The sequence below is a fragment of the Ceraceosorus guamensis genome, assembly GCF_003144195.1.
Source record: "Ceraceosorus guamensis strain MCA 4658 unplaced genomic scaffold IE81scaffold_6, whole genome shotgun sequence".
Lineage (NCBI taxonomy): Eukaryota > Fungi > Basidiomycota > Exobasidiomycetes > Ceraceosorales > Ceraceosoraceae > Ceraceosorus > Ceraceosorus guamensis.
The window spans coordinates 344,851-362,539 of record NW_020290001.1 but is presented as its reverse complement, the minus strand read 5'-3'; the positions used below and the strand labels follow the sequence as shown (position 1 = coordinate 362,539).

The 17,689-nt window shown below is 56.3% G+C and overlaps 7 protein-coding genes across 7 annotated transcripts; 6 read left to right on the top strand and 1 right to left on the bottom strand.

Annotated features, from left to right (window-relative positions):
* Positions 1-160: 160 nt before the first annotated feature.
* IE81DRAFT_360679 (hypothetical protein) lies at positions 161-4,344 on the top strand (the record flags this gene model as incomplete). Its single annotated transcript, XM_025516719.1, has 5 exons — positions 161-344; positions 428-1,050; positions 1,120-1,465; positions 1,548-2,927; positions 2,964-4,344. 5 exons carry the CDS (start codon positions 161-163, stop codon positions 4,133-4,135), a joined length of 3,705 nt encoding a protein of 1,234 aa, XP_025372415.1. The 3' UTR covers positions 4,136-4,344.
* Positions 4,244-6,352, bottom strand: IE81DRAFT_320437 (DUF1295-domain-containing protein). Its single transcript, XM_025513030.1, has 3 exons — positions 5,819-6,352; positions 4,968-5,697; positions 4,244-4,878 (listed from the first exon to the last, which is right to left on the bottom strand). Exons 1-3 carry the CDS (start codon positions 6,081-6,083, stop codon positions 4,554-4,556), a joined length of 1,320 nt encoding a protein of 439 aa, XP_025372414.1. The 5' UTR covers positions 6,084-6,352; the 3' UTR covers positions 4,244-4,553.
* A 625-nt stretch (positions 6,353-6,977) lies between these two features.
* On the top strand, positions 6,978-8,823 carry IE81DRAFT_328198 (DUF171-domain-containing protein; the record flags this gene model as incomplete). Its single annotated transcript, XM_025515095.1, has 5 exons — positions 6,978-7,013; positions 7,187-7,743; positions 7,835-8,169; positions 8,269-8,690; positions 8,764-8,823. 5 exons carry the CDS (start codon positions 6,978-6,980, stop codon positions 8,821-8,823), a joined length of 1,410 nt encoding a protein of 469 aa, XP_025372413.1.
* Positions 8,824-10,083: 1,260 nt separating this feature from the next.
* On the top strand, positions 10,084-11,349 carry IE81DRAFT_320434 (hypothetical protein). The gene is made up of 7 exons (XM_025513029.1): positions 10,084-10,137; positions 10,240-10,320; positions 10,448-10,532; positions 10,671-10,750; positions 10,825-10,915; positions 11,004-11,051; positions 11,127-11,349. The coding sequence occupies exons 1-7, from the start codon at positions 10,094-10,096 to the stop codon at positions 11,235-11,237; spliced, it is 540 nt and encodes a 179-aa protein (XP_025372412.1). The 5' UTR covers positions 10,084-10,093; the 3' UTR covers positions 11,238-11,349.
* Positions 11,350-11,574: 225 nt separating this feature from the next.
* Positions 11,575-12,837, top strand: IE81DRAFT_364268 (hypothetical protein). Its single transcript, XM_025516844.1, has 2 exons — positions 11,575-12,120; positions 12,328-12,837. The coding sequence occupies exons 1-2, from the start codon at positions 11,690-11,692 to the stop codon at positions 12,572-12,574; spliced, it is 678 nt and encodes a 225-aa protein (XP_025372411.1). The 5' UTR covers positions 11,575-11,689; the 3' UTR covers positions 12,575-12,837.
* A 513-nt stretch (positions 12,838-13,350) lies between these two features.
* Positions 13,351-15,358, top strand: IE81DRAFT_339537 (LIP-domain-containing protein). The gene is made up of 3 exons (XM_025515578.1): positions 13,351-13,946; positions 14,025-14,880; positions 14,961-15,358. The coding sequence occupies exons 1-3, from the start codon at positions 13,630-13,632 to the stop codon at positions 15,162-15,164; spliced, it is 1,377 nt and encodes a 458-aa protein (XP_025372410.1). The 5' UTR covers positions 13,351-13,629; the 3' UTR covers positions 15,165-15,358.
* A 744-nt stretch (positions 15,359-16,102) lies between these two features.
* IE81DRAFT_209560 (hypothetical protein) lies at positions 16,103-17,667 on the top strand. Its single transcript, XM_025510961.1, has 3 exons — positions 16,103-16,664; positions 16,797-17,029; positions 17,163-17,667. Exons 1-3 carry the CDS (start codon positions 16,347-16,349, stop codon positions 17,650-17,652), a joined length of 1,041 nt encoding a protein of 346 aa, XP_025372409.1. The 5' UTR covers positions 16,103-16,346; the 3' UTR covers positions 17,653-17,667.
* The last annotated feature ends 22 nt before the right edge of the window (positions 17,668-17,689 follow it).

Here is a 17,689-nt window from a genome sequence, read left to right as displayed (position 1 = left end):
TCTGCCATTGGAGGCTTGGAAGAGACTGACACACCGGATGGCATTCGTCTGGTCTACACCGTTGGCGATGACGTCTTGCGTAAGTGCCTTTGCATTCACAAGGAGCGCCCGTCCAGTGCACTTCTCACGCTGTGACGTCTTTACTTTCTGTGGCTTTCTTATGTCGCTGGCCGCAGGCTGCCTTCGAGACTTGCGACAGCTCTGGCGTCAGGACGAAGACGATCCTTCGCGCCTAATTCCTCGAATTTACGCCGAGCTCAATGTCCTGCAAGGGGGCCTGCTGCCACTACTGCTCAAGGCGGTCGAGCTCGGGGAACGAGGCATGAAGATTGCTTTGGCTTGCGGTGAGCTTTTGCGTGGCGCACGCTTGATCACGCCGGCGGTCGGATGGCGAGATGCTGATCTTGCGTACGATGCCTCTGCGCAGTGGACCTGATCACGACTTTGACATGGCCTGTGGACGCAATGGCCGAGTTGAGAGCAGCGAGGGAGCAAGACGAAGACGATCATCGCATAGCTGAGCTCTCAAAGATCATTATACTGGAGCGCGCTCTGCAGCGCTACAAGGGTGACATACTCATCACACGCCTTGGCGAGTCTCATGGGTCGAAACGTGATGTGCTCTCCACAATCATGATGCACGTGCTCCTGCCAGCCCTTTCCAAGCCTCGTCCAAACCGCACTGACAGAGACACTGGCACGATCAGCATGTGTATGCACCTCTTCCGGAATCTTCTGGCTATCAGGGATCCCCAAGCTACAGCTTTGAGCAGTGCTGACGTCATCGCTGCTGCCAGAACCCAGAGCGACCTGATCGTATCTATGCACTCGGCACATATCCTGGACGCGATACTCACCATGGCTAGTGGAGCAGAAACGCGAGATCTCGAGCCTTGGAGTAGCGTTGCCGGGGAGTGCATTTACCACATTTACTCGGGCACTCGACCTGCAGCATTGGTCGGCGACCTTTCAGGCATCGCACCCGAGTCGACTGAAGCTGAGGACGCTGCCTCAACACTGTCACGGAGGCCCCCGCTCACCTCTCTCGACGTGAGCACAGCTCATAGCAGCTATTATGGACGGGCTCGCACTGACTCAGAAACCTGCTCCAATTGACAGAACAAACCTATCCGGCCATCTGCGCTTGCCTCCTCCTTGGATGGCGAGGCTCGTCAAAAGAAGTCGCAGTTGCTAGCAACCGGAAATACCCGTCACTCTCGCTTTGGAACTGCGATCAACTTCACAGGCTCAGACGGCCAGCGAAGAGTATCGCGACAGCAGAACGCGTTTCGCAAGACGGCTGACGAACTTATGACCGAGACGTTGCTCAAGTACAAGCGCAAAGTCCGTAGACGCAAGAATGCTAATGAGCAGGGAGCGCCGCGTCACAAGTCCGAGTGGACCAAGCATGCGAAAGCGGTGCTGCTCGTGTGGACAGAAAAGTTCTTTAGACTGGGATTTGAGCGTAAGTGAAGTCGCGTCGGTCCCGGGCCGAAACTGCATGCAGCGATCACCGCTTACAAACCTGCCAACGTCTGCTGACACAGCGCTCACGCGTGCTGTGCTCAAGGACATTCGACGCGAGAGCGCCAAGGTCGGCAACATTGAAGAGGCGCGTGTCCGGGCTATGGAGATGTCTGTCTTCTTCTTGGATTACTTCTTGATGCAACACTCAGCAGAGGCGCGACGATTACGTGAGCGAAAAGACCGCGAGAAAGCCATGCGAGCAGCAGACAAAGGCAAAGGCCGCGCTGTGGACACCGACAAGGATGCTCAGCAACAAGGGGTCCACGATCACGAGGCGCAGACAGATGATGGAAAAGTTCACGGAGAAAGTTGGGACTTCAGCCAAATCTCCTTTTGGCTTGAACACTGGTCTTTCAAGATGGCAACCTTACGCGCCGAAAGCTCACTCGAGAAGCGCGAATGGCTGGAGTACGTGACTGCCGTCCAGCTTTGGACGTGCCTCTTACGTATGGTGGACGCCATGTCTAGAAGCTCCAGCGAGCATCAAAGAGACCTAGCCGAAGGTCTGCAAACGCAACTCTACTACGAGAGTAGCACCTTGGCGCTCAGCCAGACAATCATGCGGAGCTATAAATCCGCAAGAAGCTTTGCTTGTCTTGAAGCGACTGTTGCGCTTGCATACACAATGCCGCGCATGCTGGAGCGCTACTCCTCAGACAAAGATAACCTCTACGTGAGGGCAAAATCGCGCGTTGCAAAGGCTAAGGCTCGTGCGGCACAAGGGGAAGCAGATGATCAAGAGGTCGCGGATTTGGAGAAGTCAGCGAAAGACCATGCTGAAGTGGTCTACAAAGAACGACGCTTCGAGTTCGACAAGTATCAGTCGCATATGTGCGCATCCGAGGTTGCAGCTGCCGCCGTTGACTATCTGAGCAGATGGCGCGACTTCGAAGCGCCACAGGAGCAACTCTCGGCGGTCATAGGGGTGATCCACCGGATTGCCATTCGTGCGGCGAAGGTTCAGCTGTTCTACCCATTCTTTCATCGTCAGACACTGCGGACTCTTTCAGAAGGGCCAATGCTGCCGGCTTTGGAGGGCAAAGCCCCCAGTGCAGTCAAAGACGCTCGCAAGATGATCCAATACATCATGCACAAGTTTGACAAGCTCTCTGCAGAGGAGAAGCAGCACTACGAGATGGACAAGACGCCACCAAAGCCTGTAAAAGAGCGCAAAATGAAGCGAGAGATCGCCATCACACCTTCCCAGGGACATATCGAAGACATTCGAATCGCCGTATCCCTTCTACTTGAGCTGAACAAGATCCGCACCGTCAATTGGATCAGAGAAGGGCTGGAATTAGCAAGTTCTGAGCGCGCACAGATCATTCGGGACGCGGAGGCCGAAGATTATTCAACGGAGCAACCAACTCTCGAGACGCTATCTAAGTTTGCTGACTTCCGTGAGTAGTGGATAGCGAAATCTACGCTGGTTGAAGCGGTCGCTGAACGCAAGCGAGCGTCACCTATTTCATCAGGCATGCAATACCCCAATGAAGACATCGCGAATGACGCAACTTATCTGCCGGAAGCCAAAATGCTTTGTCGTCTCGTAGGTCTGTCCAGTGATGATGCCGAAATTGGAGGATGGCGCTGGTGGGTGCCTGCAAGCCTCTTGCCATCCGATCTAGATAAAGACGCCAACTACATCGACGAAGGAATCCGCTTCCGATTCGACACCGGAGGACTTCCCCTCCGATCATTCGTCAAGCTTGTGCCCAAGCCGCGCGCTCCTCGGCAAGGACGTGGCAATCGAGCAGGGTTCTCTGATGAGGAGGGCTCGCATGACGATGCTAAAAGAGCGAGCAGCGTCATTGCGACAAGCGACGAAGAGGGCGGGGATGCGTCCACCTCAAGAAAGCACGCGATCCAGAAATCTCGAGAGGCTGCCAGCGCTCGCAGACGCACTCGAAGCGGACCAGGTCAGCCTCGCAAGAAGAATAGACTACCTGCATGGACAAGGGGCGATTTCATCGAGGACTCGGACGAGGAAATGGAGGCGGTTGCGAGGCTCATCGCTCAGCGCGACGCTTCGAACGCCGAGTCGGGCAGCCTTGGCAACCATGCTACCGATGCTGAAGAACATCGAAATGAGCAAGGTCGGACCATACGGCGAGTACGGAGCACCAACAGCGACACCGACGATGCGTCAGACAGCGATGAAGCTGGATCACCGCGGCGCCCTCTTCACAGACGCAACTCATCAAATTCGAGCGGCCGTAGCAAATCTGTCTCCACGCCAGCTACAAGCTCACCGGCAGCAGAACCATCTGGGCTTGTCCGCAAGTCAGGCAGTTCAAGTCAGCGCAGTGACAGATCCAGCCAATCGAATGCGAGGAGTGGTAGCGGTCTTTTCCTAGGGCAAGAGGAGAGCGATGTTGAGATGCAAGGCCAACAGACGGACGAGGAGTCGGTGTCGGCGCTCGGAATGGCTAGCAATGCATCGCGCAACGCTGCCAAGAAGCGGGGAGCTTTGCTGGACAGCGAAGATGAACGGGCGGACAGCTCGCTCGAAAAGGCAACCGGGAGATTGTCCGTCTCGCCGGTCAAGACGCAAGCTCACGCCAAACGTAGACGCGCGATCATCGAATCGGACGAAGAGGACGAGTAGTACTTTGAAAGCCGGCATGGCCGACACCGAGACAAGTCGCACCATTTCTCATACATGGCTTTGACACTGCGCTTGCCCATCATGCTGGTGCTAGTGCGCTCCTCTCGGCGTTACATGACTTTTTGATTCAATTTGACATTCCACTTGATTAGATGTTTCAAGAACGCGCCGATAACAGACTGAGTACATGTGTAATATGCCCTCATGGATATAAGGTTTTCGGATGCCGAACCGCGTTGTTGTACCACGCCCATCCGAGCGGTGGATGCCCCGCAATCAGCGCTCCAGATGATCGACCTTGGCGGATCTTCCAGCGCAGTAGAGATGGGCCCGATATGCCGGTGGGGTTGCGTGAGACGAGATGACTGGGCAAAGTCGAGGGCCAAGGAGCACTCGCGAACCCCACATTCAACACCTCTTACTGCTTCTTGACGGCATCCTTGGTAGGCGTGCCCCACACATTCTCCTCCACTACCTTCTTCGTCTCGCCGCCCGCGATGAAAGCGAAATAAATGCTCCGGGCGGCCGTGTCCAAGGGCAAGAACATGCCTACCCGCTTTTGGTAGTCGGCATACGCAGGATACTTGCCGGCGGACACGCTCTCCGAATAGATGGTGGAAGCGAAAAAGAGAATGTTCATCAGAAGAGGAGAGATCAGAGCGTACGTTGCAGTGTAGCGCAACACGCTCGTGGCAGGAGACGAAGGCAGGAATGTGAGGGGAACGTAGAGGTAAAGAATCCACCTGAATAGGGGGGTTTCCAGATGTGGAACAGGTCAATAAGGTGAATCACAATCCAGGGCAATGGCTCGGGCTCTGCCCTGCATGCTCACCATGTCGTCTGTTCGCAGGCAAAGTTGGGATGTCTGGAGAAGGCCCAGAGACCCTTTGTGACGAAACCTCTTTGAGCATCTTGGGGTGTGTAAGGGCCACTCGTGATGCCCTTTGCTGCGGATACGGTGCCATCCTGTGCAAGAGGACCTTTGCTTGCGCTTGGCTTTACCAGACTGGACTGTCCGTCTTTGCTAGCATTGAGCGACTTGCCGTACTTGTCCTTGCCCCGCTTGAAGTTTTGATACTCCCACTGCTGCTGGTCCGCAAAGAACTGAATGACTAGGTTCAGAACGAGGAGAGCGGCGATGGCCCAATCGCCTACACCGAGCGAGGAAGGAGGATTTGGCAGAGGGCTGTTCTTGAATTTGCCGCTGGTAGCGGTGAGGATGAGGTAAGAGGGAGCGGCGGTCAAGGCCAGCAAGATGTTTTGAGCGATGGCGATGAATGTCAGGGTGAAGATCTCCCAAGCGACGCGAGACATGCTCGCCCTCAGCAAGGGCCACCTATAGTCCTCCTCTCCCTTCTTGAACATTCCTCTGCGAATGGCATTGAAGGTGAGACGAGCTGACCAGAGCACTTGCAAACCGAAGATTAACAACAAGCGGGGCTCGATCAGATCGAATGCCGAGACTGACGCTGCGGACTTTTGGAAAAAGCTGGTGACCGGCGATGGAGGTTGGAGCCAGTGGCCGATGGCACGTTGAAATGTAAAGTGGAAAGTGTAGATCACTGCGTGTCCCAAGGCAGCGGCAAGGCAGTGAGCGGTCAAGGTGGATCGCGTCACTTGCCTCGTCCAACAACAACTGCCGTCTGCTGGACGACGTGCTACCAACTGGCGAGAGCGACTCACCTGGCAAAAAGGTCCACAGACCGTCCACCTGACTGGCGTTGCCAGTGATCTCCTGCATGACGTAGCAGTAGGTGCTAAAGGCCGCGCAGATGACCACGGCCGAGTGCAGCGGATCTGCCGTAGCGTACCATTTCGACTGGACGGCGGGAGAGAAGAAGGAGAGCGCAGAGGGAAAGTGCGCTGTGAAGGAGGACCAAAAGTTGGCGAGGGCTGGGATGGCCACTTCGTTGATGTCCAACGCTGGATGGGGTGGTGTGAGCACCATCGTGAATGCGTACGCCTGTTGTGGTCGCTCGAGGCGGTGCTGAATGCTCTTGTGTGGGAAGCGTGATCGTGGTGTGGAGCCGATGGAGATGAGTCTCTCGATCGATGACCATCAAGGTCTTGAGTGCGACGGGCCGCGCACACAACCTCGAGCGAGCGCTCTTCCATGGATGCTTGCCAACATGGCCTCATCTATGAGCCGCGCGCTAGTCACACCACGTACCAATTAAGGACTCACGACTGCAAGCTGTGGAGAGGGGAGCTTCCGATCATCGGCTGCATGCGAGAAGCATCGCCCACAGCATTCATTTGATTCATGCAGCAGCGACGTTGGCCTCGCTGCTATACTTTGACTGTACGCCCGACCTCTCTTGCCTGCGTGCCATAGCGGTGATGCTGGGTGTGCAGCGCGTCGCAAAACTCGATGACGATGAACCGCCGCCGCACTCTGACTGCTGCGAGTAGACGCATGCGCATGCGCCCTTTGGTCAGCACCATCACGTGCCCAAAGTTGAACAGGACCGCGTTTCAGCACCCCCGAGACACGCGTGCATGCATATCCTGTTCGCATTTCTTGCGCCGTACGAGAGAGTGTGAACTCGTAAGTCCGCGGACTTGCTTTTTGTTTTTGGTTTTTACGTGCAAGTCTTGCGTGTTCAACGCTCGCGCGCATTTCATTCTGATTGGCGATTGCACCGTTCGCATATCCGCACGTCTTGGGTGACGTTCACACGACCCGCCCAGCCAGCTCCCAAAAGCTTTGATTGTTGCAGCATAGGTTCGCCGAGAGATTTCGGTGTCACCGGGCTCGAACGCTCCAACAGAGCGGTCTCACTTGAAGACCTCAGTCGGCCCGTCGACCTGCTGTGAAGGGCAGCTACCTACCTTGGCCACGATGGACGAGTCTGGCAAGAAGAAGCGATCTAGAAAGGTGAGTCGATGCACACTGAGTTGCACCCAGCCTGAGCAGAATGTCCGTCTCGAGGCGGAGGACTGCGATGAAGCATGTGGGTGGCGCGTACACGAGCAGGCATGTCGTCATGCTGCAAACCCTCGTCTGGACCACTCCTGCTCACGCACCGTTCTGGCCATACATTGCGATAGCGCGGAAAACGATCCGCCACTGCGGATGCTGGATCTACGCACAAAGAAGCCAGTGCAGCATCGCCCTCGAAGCCCGGCACGGAAGCATCTGCATCGAAAGAGTTCCTGGAGCGCAACAATCCCTACAAGCCTTCGGGCTTTGCCAGCTCCGCGTCGAATGGCCAGCCTCAACGCGGGACAGATGCGGCGAAGCAGTCGACATTGACATCCGCTAGAGGTCACCTTCTTGAACGCCAAAGAAAGGATATTGGAAGGGACTGGACTCTGAGTGTAGCTTTGCCTGGCTCGATCATACTCAACGCCCAAACTCCCGAGTTGCAAGCCAGGTTAGCCGGCGGCTTGGCTCGTACATGCGCGATCTTCAACGTGGACGAGGTCATCGTCTTTCACGAAGATGTAAAGGCTGTTTCGCAAGGGCACGATTGGACCGGCGGCCGACGGAAAGCAGCCGGAGGTCATCAGAGAGCAGAGGCAGGTGCAGATGGGACCGAGGAGAGGAGTGCATTTGATCCAGACGCTTTCTTGGCGAGGATCTTGCAGTACCTCGAAACCCCTCAGTAAGTGCTGCGGGCGGACATGGCCTGCGCATGTATGCCGACAAGGACGAATCTCATCTGACCTTGCACCGCTTGTTTTTTCTTGGCTCAGGTACTTGAGAAAAGCGCTGTTCCCAATGCACAAAGATCTGCGCCTTGCAGGTCTGTTGCCGCCTCTAGACTGCCCGCATCATCTCCGGTACGAAGACGTATCGACGTTCCGCGAAGGCGTCGTGGTCGAATCAGACTCCAGCGGACATCACGGCAAAAAGAGGAGATACGACGATGGTGCTGCGCACAATGGAAACGAGCAGCTCGTGGAGGTGGATGTGGGACTTGGGCAGCCGATCCGGGCGCGAGTATCTGGTGATGGCCCTTCCGCCAATGAGAAGGTACCCACAGGCGTACGCGTGACCGTCAGAATGCCACCGCATGTTGGTGCAGTAGGTGAGTAGCAGCTTCGGTGACCGATGTCGTGAGAATCGCGTTCCACTGACACTTTGAGTGGACGCTTCTTACGCACACAAATCTTTGGCGCGTCCCCAGGCAAACTCGTGTCTCCTCGACAGCCAGTCAAAGAAACGGGAGGATACTGGGGCTACTCGGTGCGGCTGTGCAACAGCTTGTCAGAAGTTTTGACGACGTGTCCCTTTGGGCGCGAAAGCACAGCTTCGCCCGACGCATCCCAGGCAGAGTACGATCTCGTCCTGGGCACTTCTGAGCGAGGCACCAGTCTGACGGAGCTGCTTGAAGGTGCTGCTACTGCCACGAGTGTGACTTCGCAGATGGATACGGGCCGATTGAAGCCATTCAAGCATGCCCTCTTGGTCCTCGGCGGTCTTTCGGGCTTGGAAGTCATCATCGACCAAGATCCGACGATTGATCTGGGAGCTCATCAGGCTAGTCTGCTCTTTGACGTCTGGATCAACGTGCTGGAGAAGCAAGGTAGCAGGACGATTCGAACAGAGGTGAGTGCAGCGACTCGGACGCAACCAAGAGCAGGAATTTGACGCTTCCATCCACTGCTTGCGGCGTCGACAGGAGGCGCTGCCGATTGCGTTGGCACGACTCAAGACTTTTTTCGAGGCGTATGGCACCTGAATCATCAATTCATCATGATGCGCTACGATGCATCCGAGGAGCAGATTGCTTCGCAGTCAGCTGTCTGAGTACGATGCACGATTGATCGACGAGTCACGAGTTGCACTGGACATCCGAACACCGTTCAGCGGATCACGAAATTGAGAGCGGGCCGGATGAAGAGGTTTGGGACTTCTCTACACGTTCCACGCTCACGCAGGACTGAGTGGATATCGAGAAGAATCGTGGCTGATGTATGATGTGATCACTCGCAACGTTGTTCTATGCAATCCGCGCCGCTGCCCATGGAAGCAAAAAGCCGCACGGCTATACACGCGGAAGAATTCAAGCGCCCCGCTTCCGCCCGGCCGCGGCTCACTTTCGGGGCGCGCGACGCTCGGGCCTCTTTTGCAAGAGGCAGCGTGCGCGCTTGCGCATCCATCGATCGACGCGCGCGGATGCCACTCGAGAATTTGACTCAGGTCTGACTGCGCTGCGCCTGCTGACTCTTTCCTTCGCTGGCCTTCGGCGCGAGGTGTTCGCGGTGTGGAGGGCAAAAACCTTCTCCATCATCAGCGCGGTACATCACCGCCTCGCTACACAGCACCAGACGGCTTGCGAATGCTGTACAGGGCAGCAGGCACGACATCAGTGTCCACTGTCCGCTCGAGCAGCCACTTTGATCTCGCCCGCCCGCCGCTCAACTCTGCTCGATCTCATCATTCTATGATCTCTGCTCTGTGGCGCGGCGGAGAACGCAATTCACAATTGTTAATGATCTGATGTCGAGTGATGGCAGGTAGCCTTTGGTCGGTGACATGGAGACAGAATGCTGACCTTCTGTCTGCTGCGAATTGCCGTGCATTGTCCCCCATGATCGCCATGCCTGCCTGATGATGGCCTCACTACTCACGACTGCATCGATTTCGCAGCATCAGCGCGTACAGATGTGATGTGATGATCATGACCGGTCCGTGCGCTCAGGCTTTGCATGCGGACGCCGTGGTGAGTCCCCCGTCAGCAGCGCGCCCGCGTGTATACGCGTGCATCAGCAGCAGCTGGCGCGCGGCCGCCAAGCTAGGCTGCCTGCCTGATGATGATGACTGCGCGACTCCCGTCTGACTTGGCCCATGCGTCTGGATGAAGAAGAAGAGAGCGCGTGCGGGCGAGTCTTGCATTGGCGGGTTGGTTGCACGTCGAGGGGCGTTGTTTGTATGCGGGGGAGCTTCTACTTTACGCTGCTCCTTTCCGCACCACCACCGACGCTTGATCGATACACACGATCATCTCAATGGCTTTTGCACCTTCCTTTGCCCGTCGCTTCGCCTCTACATCGTGAGTGTGTCGGAAGGGCAGCCCCTAAATCGTCTGCAGAATGATGCGCGCAATGGCATGCTCATAAGCACGCACCTCTTTTCACTTCCTGTTGCCATCCAGTTTCAGAATGTCGAACGTATTCTTTGACGTCACCAAGAACGACCAGCCTCTTGGCCGCATCGTCTTCAAGTTGTACGACGAGTGAGTGCGAGAGAAAAAGTACAGCCGCCATCACAATCACCATGGGCTGGGACGTCGAGCAGCACGTTTGGACCTGCCTCCTTGCTGACTGGTATTGCCATCATCTCTTTGCCTCGATCGTCCCCAGTGTCGTCCCCAAGACTGCCAAGAACTTCCGCGAGCTTGCTACTGGCGAGCACGGCTTTGGCTACGCCGGATCTGGCTTCCACCGTGTGAGTAATTTCAGCTCGTTCGGGTGCGCGGGCTAGGTAGAAGCACATGCACCGCGAAATGTCCTGGACGAGGGACGCCGTGCAGCGAAGAAGAATCAGACTGCTGATGCTGTTGCCGCTTCTCTTCCCATATTGCAGGTGATTCCCAACTTCATGCTGCAAGGTGGTGACTTCACTGCCCACAACGGCACCGGGGGCAAGTCCATCTACGGCAACAAGTGAGTACTCGCACTCACGTCTTGTCGATTGGAAGCAGACATCTCATCCCCTCGCCCGCTTGCGCAATGCTCAGATTCCCCGATGAGAACTTCCAGCTCAAGCACACCAAGCCTGGCCTCCTTTCCATGGCCAACGCCGGCCCCAACACCAACGGCTCCCAATTCGTGAGTGGACATTCAACATTCGCGACCACGTCACATGTCCGAGTGTGATACTCACCCTCTCCTTACCGCTGCAATTTTTTGCCCGCAGTTCATCACCACTGTCGTCACCAGCTGGCTCGACGGAAAGCACGTCGTGGTGAGTGGATGACGCAATGCGTGTCAGTCGGTACTCTGATCTGTATTGACTCTTCTCTTGTCGGTGTGCTCACAGTTCGGTGAGGTCGTCGAGGGGCTCGACATTGTCAAGGCCATTGAGGGTCAGGGTTCCGACAGCGGCAAGCTGCGATCCAAGATCCAGATTGCCAAGTCCGGTACTGTCTAAATAGCAACAGCTTCGCTGCTAGGTGGTTTTACCTCAAATCCCTCCTGTGATCAGCTTTGCCCAAATGACATGAATGACAAAGTGGCAAATCCGAGTGTTGGTGTGTCACCAGACAAGCTGTGCGCGTCTTAGAAGGCTTCGCTCAGAGGAGATGCTCTGGACATTTGATTAGCACGCCTGAACATGAGACGTCGCCAAGGCAGCAAATTCAAACTCTTCTTGGGCTGATCAAAAGTCTTCCTGAGGCTGGACCGACTGACCCATGTACATGGCCTCCACCTATGTGCTGGAGCTGCGGCCAGATTTGCCCGTCGTGTGACACTTGGAGTCTGGCTTCCATCATCCGTTCCGTGAGACTCCCAGCATACCCTCGCTCATCTGCTCACTACTTCGACGTACCTGCGCTCGTCGAGTCCGTGACTGCGAAGCTCCGCACTTTGAGACGCTTCAAGATGGCTTCGACTGATGCGAGTCGATTAGACGAGGCGTACGATGAAGACCTGTTGGTGCCGGGACATTGCGCGTGCGGTGCGCTGTCCTTCATCATCGATCTGAACGTAGGGCGACCTAGCACGAGCGCCTACTGCCACTGCACTCGCTGTCAACGTTTCAACGGAGCTCCCTTTGTCCACACTTTGCACTTGCCATTCGCTGCCGTTTCTTGGATGCCGGAAGCGTGCGAGGATGTGGGAGCGCCTCATCTGGACTCGAACACGCTTCAAGAGGCGCAAATGGATAGGGAGAATAGAGGATTTCCAAAAGCTAGAGGAGGCTCGTGGAGCGAGCTGTTGGAGACGTACGAAGCTCAAGCGGGGCGAAAGTGGAAGTTGAGGTGCAAGGTGTGCAGCAGTCCGATGGGATCCTGGAGCGTCGTGAGGAACGGGTGAGTCGCGATGCTCTTTCTCACCCGTGGGCTGTTTGGCCACCCGCACAGCATCCCAGTATCGTACACGGAGCATACGGTGTGTGGTGTGCCCCCTCACATTCTTGCTTTTTGAGCCATGGCTGCCGTGTTTTCTGGGCGCCTGTGGCTGATGACGCCCATCCTCTCGCAATCAAATGACACTCGATCCTCTCACAAACCCTACAGCTGGTCCATCTGGCCACCGACCATTCAGCGTGCACCGAGCACGGCCGAGGAAGCGTCCAACCACAACAACACCAACAACACCCCCACCTCCCACTTTACCGGCAAACAGCTCGCCTCGCAAAAGGCGTGGCGCTTGATGCGGCCCGACCATCATCAATTCTACGGACCTTGGAGAAGCTTCGACGTGCAGGATGATGGGCGGGACAAGTTCATCGGATACAAGGGCAAGAGCGAGCGGGTCGCGTGAAGCACGGCTTTGGCGACTTGCCCCCGTCGCTGATGCGCTCTGCAGTCCCTCAGCATTAGACACTCGAATGTGTGCGTCGGATGTTGAGAGGGAATGAATGATGGGACTATTCGCAATACACTGCGCATGACCTCATGAGAGCTGCTCGACCAAGAAAGTGATGAGCATTCGTTTGCAGTCTGAGTCAAGAGTCACGAGTGTTGAGCCCTAGTGATGGGCCATCCACATCGAGCCGCATCGCCTGCCCACTGCTTGCTAGAACGCTCCGCCGTGGCATGGCTGTTCCTTCACCAATGCGCATGCGCGAGCTTCAACTCGGTCTATACCCGTGCGTTCCCTCGTCTCAGCAAGCCGTCTACCTACATCAACCTCCTGAGCTCTCATCACAGCTATATAGCGTCGCCTGCTGAGAAGGGCGGTGTCACCACGACATCACACACACACAGCACGTACAAGCTAACCCAGCCCCCGCACGAGCATCACGGCCCGGCAAGTGCGGCTAACGCGGCGATCCTTCGCCCTCTGTCCTTTCAAAACCATGCAGCACCGCTCGAGCATGCCCAAACCCAGCACGGCTTTTCCCCGCATCCAAGTTGGCACGGCACTATAGCATAGTTTCGCGCTCTCCCCCACAATCGCATCGCTTTAGCAGGAGGGCAGAGTGCGGAGAAGAAGGCGGGGGGGGGGGCAATGTACGCGTAAAATTACACGGCTTAAAAGCTTGGGAGGATCACCAGCCCTGCATCTTCTCCATGCCGCCTTCTGAAAAAGGCCCATTTACACTTTCATGATCGCGCTCGTCGCTCCGCAGATCGTTGGCTCGGTGACAATCTGAATGCATCGTGATGGTGCCTTGTGTGGGGAAACTGGGAGCGTCAGGCTGCCTGCCACACGTTCGGCTCTCGGACCACATCGCGACTTTTTATTGACTAGTCTTCCAGAGGAGGGACCCTCTTTCCTCCAAGAGCCTCTCCCAGGCAAAAGCTCCCCCTCCCCTTCCCCACTCGCGCCCATCATCTCATTCCACTCTCCCCTCCCTCAGACCCCCTGACACAATGCGTTCCTTGACCTCCCTGCTTTTGGCTGCGAGCTGCGCCGCTGTTCTTCTCGGCACAGCGCAGAGCTCCGTGATCGAGCCGAGACTATACAATGCCGTCCGTTTTCCCGACCCCGTCGACGATCCTTTTTACAAAGCTCCTGCCAATCTGGCCAGCCTGAGTCGAGGTGAGATCATTCGCGAGCGACCTGTCGACACCATCGTCGGTGCCGCTGCCAAGTCGGCGCACCAAATCTTGTACCGCACCGAAGACTCTGTCGGTGCTCCAGATGCCGTCGTGGCCACCGTCTTTGCTCCGCACAAGCCAGCTCCCGGGTGAGTCGTGATGCGGACCAGCAGCGTTCTTGGTGTGCGATTTCTGTGGCTAAGCGGCTTCATGCGTCATTCGAGCAGCCCACCCAAAATCCTTGCCATTCTCTTGCCTCAGGACTCTGCTTCCTTTCATTGCTCTGCCAGCTGGGCCCTGATACCCGGAACGACCAATCCGCTAAACACCGCCGTAGTTGGAGCTCCAAACTTACCCGCTTTCTACGCTGCTCTGGCGCAAGGCTGGTACATTGTCGCGCCGGATCACGAAGGCTCCAAAGCCACTTTCATCGCCGGACCTGGTGCGGGTCGAGCTTCTTTGGACTCCATCAGCGCCATTCTCCAACACAAAGCCACCATCACCGCTTCGACTGCTGGATACACATCGGCTGCGTACGGGTACAGTGGTGGAGCACATGCAGCAGCGTGGACCAATCAGCTCGCTTCGTCTTACGGCTCCAGCCTCAACTTTGCCGGTGCGGCGTACGGCGGTACCGTCGCTTATCTGCGACCTGTCATTGACCAGCTCAACAAGAGCCCTTTTGCAGGATTCGGTGGCGCTGGCATCGCAGGTTTGGCCAATGCTTACAAGGAGCTGGACGACTACATCAAGACGGTCGTTCGACCGAATGGCACCGCGGCGCTCGAAAGGCTTCGAGGTCCTCAAGGCTGCACTCACAATGAGATTGGCGACTTTTTCGGCAAGGATGTCTACTCTTACGTCACGGTGCCCAATGTTCTCGATGAGCCCATCCCCAAAAAGTACATCGAGCTGAACAATCTTGGCAAGGATGTTTTGCAGAAACCAGCTTTCATCTATCATGCGGCTACGGATGAAGTGATCAACACTCAGCAGATCATCGATTACTACAACGATCAGTGCAAGAGGGGTGCCTCTTCCATCCAGCTTGCCATTGCGGACCCCAGCACGCACTTTGTGCCCGTGAGTGAATGGCAGCGAGAGAGGCGCGCGTCTTGCATGTGCTGAGGTGATCCTTCTCTCCTTCTCGCGATTGCCTCTAGCTCGTGACTGGCCTTCCCCCCGCTTTCATCTTCCTCAACAAGATCCTCAACGGCAATCTGGATCACAAGGGCTGCTCCATGACGCGAGGACTCGTGCCTAGCCTCAGCAGCTCGGCAGCCAAGACTGCCCTGGGCCAGCAAGCAGTTGCTGCTAGTTTCGCGTTGCGTGGCACCAAGATCGGCTCCGAGACCATCAACTTCTGAACAAGGCTTGCCATTCAGCTCGACGTGGTTGGCGTGGTCTAGAATACAGATTTGCCATTCGTCTTCTATACGTGCACCGCGGTGTTGCTCGTCTCATTCAGCAAGACGAGACAAAGACGATCCTTTTGATTGCCTTTTATGCGTAGTGAATCAAGTTTCGCAATATAAACCAGCTGGGAACCTTTTTTTGAGCCACACGCTTGCGCTTCGCAATTAATTGTGACCATGCAGGGGCGCCTCTCGTCCTACAAGGGCCATCGCTATGGATTGTCCGACAGACTTTGTCTCGTGCCGTCTGCACGGTAGCGTTCACCATCCATCGATCATGGATGGGTGGATGAAGGGTGGATGCCTGCTGTTCCTGCTGGTGAAGCGTCAACTTTCTTCTTTGCATGCAGCGATCGAGCTTTACTGCGAAACGTTCAAGCCACACGTCGTGGGACGCAGCAGCAGCAGCGGGGCAGCTATGCAACTCACGACTGAGGCACATGATCGAAGTTTGATGCAGCAGCCAGCAGCATGCAGCAGCAGGACCTTTGGAGCACCTCGGTCGATTCGCGTGCGAACTCTTCGAACGGAGAGTTTTGATTCGTGATTGGAGAGAGAGTTGAGTCTGTTCCCCTCTCGGGACTCTTTGCACTTCTGTGGGCCCTGCCATGGCATTCACATTCACGATTTCGTGATTGGGAGGCATGCAGGTGTGCACATGCTTGTTTTGTTGGCCTTGTCGCCGGGCAGCAAAGGTGGCTTGCCTTGCTTGGCTGCTGATCTGTCGACTGGCACCACCGGCTGGAAGGAAGTATCTCGCGCACGACCGCAGCTTGCTTGCTTAATTGCTAGATGCTGCCTGCTGCCTGCTGCCTGCTGCCTGCTGCTCTCCAACTGATCCGCTGCACGAGCGGTGAAAGCGGTGAAAGCGGTCCAAGTGTGGGCCAAAAAGTTTTGATCGCGACTTGCACGAAGCGGAGACGCCGGCCAGGGTGGGATATGGGTGGATGGATGGATGGAGGTGCGAGTGTCGGCAGGACATGGACTCGTGTCCACATAGCTTGGCACCCTCTCCCCCTTTCCCCCCACCTTGCACATCACCTTTCTCTCTCTTGAACATCTAAGGTTCGCCTCACAAGGCGTTGGTAGTACAAGGACCGCAGGCAGCCATCTCCATCCAATCTCAAGCTCGTCATGACTTCATCCAATGGGACCACACGCTCGGCCGATGGCCCGCTCGGCATCTGCCTCTGGGTGCACCCTAGAAGCACGAGCACAGCTTTCGCTCGAGCTCTGCTGCAACGCAAGGATACGCACTACGAGCACGAACCAGTGACGATGGTCTTCTATCACAGTGCGCAGAGGGCAAATTTCAGATTTGGAGAAGAGGCTTGCGCCCAATCGGAGTACTACGACGCCACCATCGAGGGAGTGATGCAGGATATGCTCAAGGAGAGCAGGTATGGCAAGAATAGAGAAGGCAAAGATCCGGTCAAGTTTGTCTTTATCAAGGTGAGCAGCAGCAGCAGCAGCAGCAGCAGCCAATGGATCAGTCACTCACTCACTCACTCACTCACTCACTCACTCACTCACCCACCCACCTCAAACCGCCATGCCTTGTCCGCGACCCTTTTGCCCACTCAGGACATGGCGCAATCCATCTTCAGCGCCGACACTCTCGCCAAGCTGTACCCCAAATCCAAAGTGTATCGCCAAGCGGACACGCGAGCACCAAAGTCTGATGCGGATCGCAAGGACGTCGAGGATTTGCGAAACACGCTCGAGAATCCCACAGTCGTTCCCATCGATCTGCTGCGAAGGTACAGGCACGCTTTCCTGATGAGGACGCCAGAAAAGACGATTCCCAGCTACTACAAGTGAGTGCGCGCGGGGTTGGGGGCAGCTTGATTGGGCGAGGTCTCCGACGCGTGCCACCCATACATACCAAGCGAGGAGGCACGTAAAGTGAGCTCAATCAGCCTTGCCGTCCTCGCTCTCATCATCGTCTAGATGCACACAAGAAGGCGCCGGCGGCTTCACCTTTTGGGATTCTGCCGAGGCCGGCTACGCCGAAATTCGCATCCTGTACCAGTGGATGTCGAATCCAGAGTCATCGTGGCACAAAGCTCCCGTCTCTGCAGACGACACAAAGTACCCCGGCAGACCGGTGGAGCAGCCCGCGGCACCGCCTTTGATCGATTCTGCCACGCTCCTTGCGGACCCCGAAAAGACGCTGGCTCATTGGTGCAAGGCGCTGGGCGTGCCATTCGAACCCACGATGCTCAAGTGGGAGGACAAAAAGGTCAAGGAATTCTCCAGCTGGGGCAGCTTCCACGATGTTGCCGAGCACAGCACTGGCTTCGACAAGAGCGTGGAAGCACCAAAGAAGGATCACTGTCAGGAAGTGCTAGATGGCATCGAAGAGTGTCGAGCCGACTACGAGTGGCTTCACGCTCGCAGGACCATCAGTGCCGACGACGAGAAACCCTTGGCGTCGTGAGCCCTTGGCACAACGAAGTGTCAGACAGCATCATGGC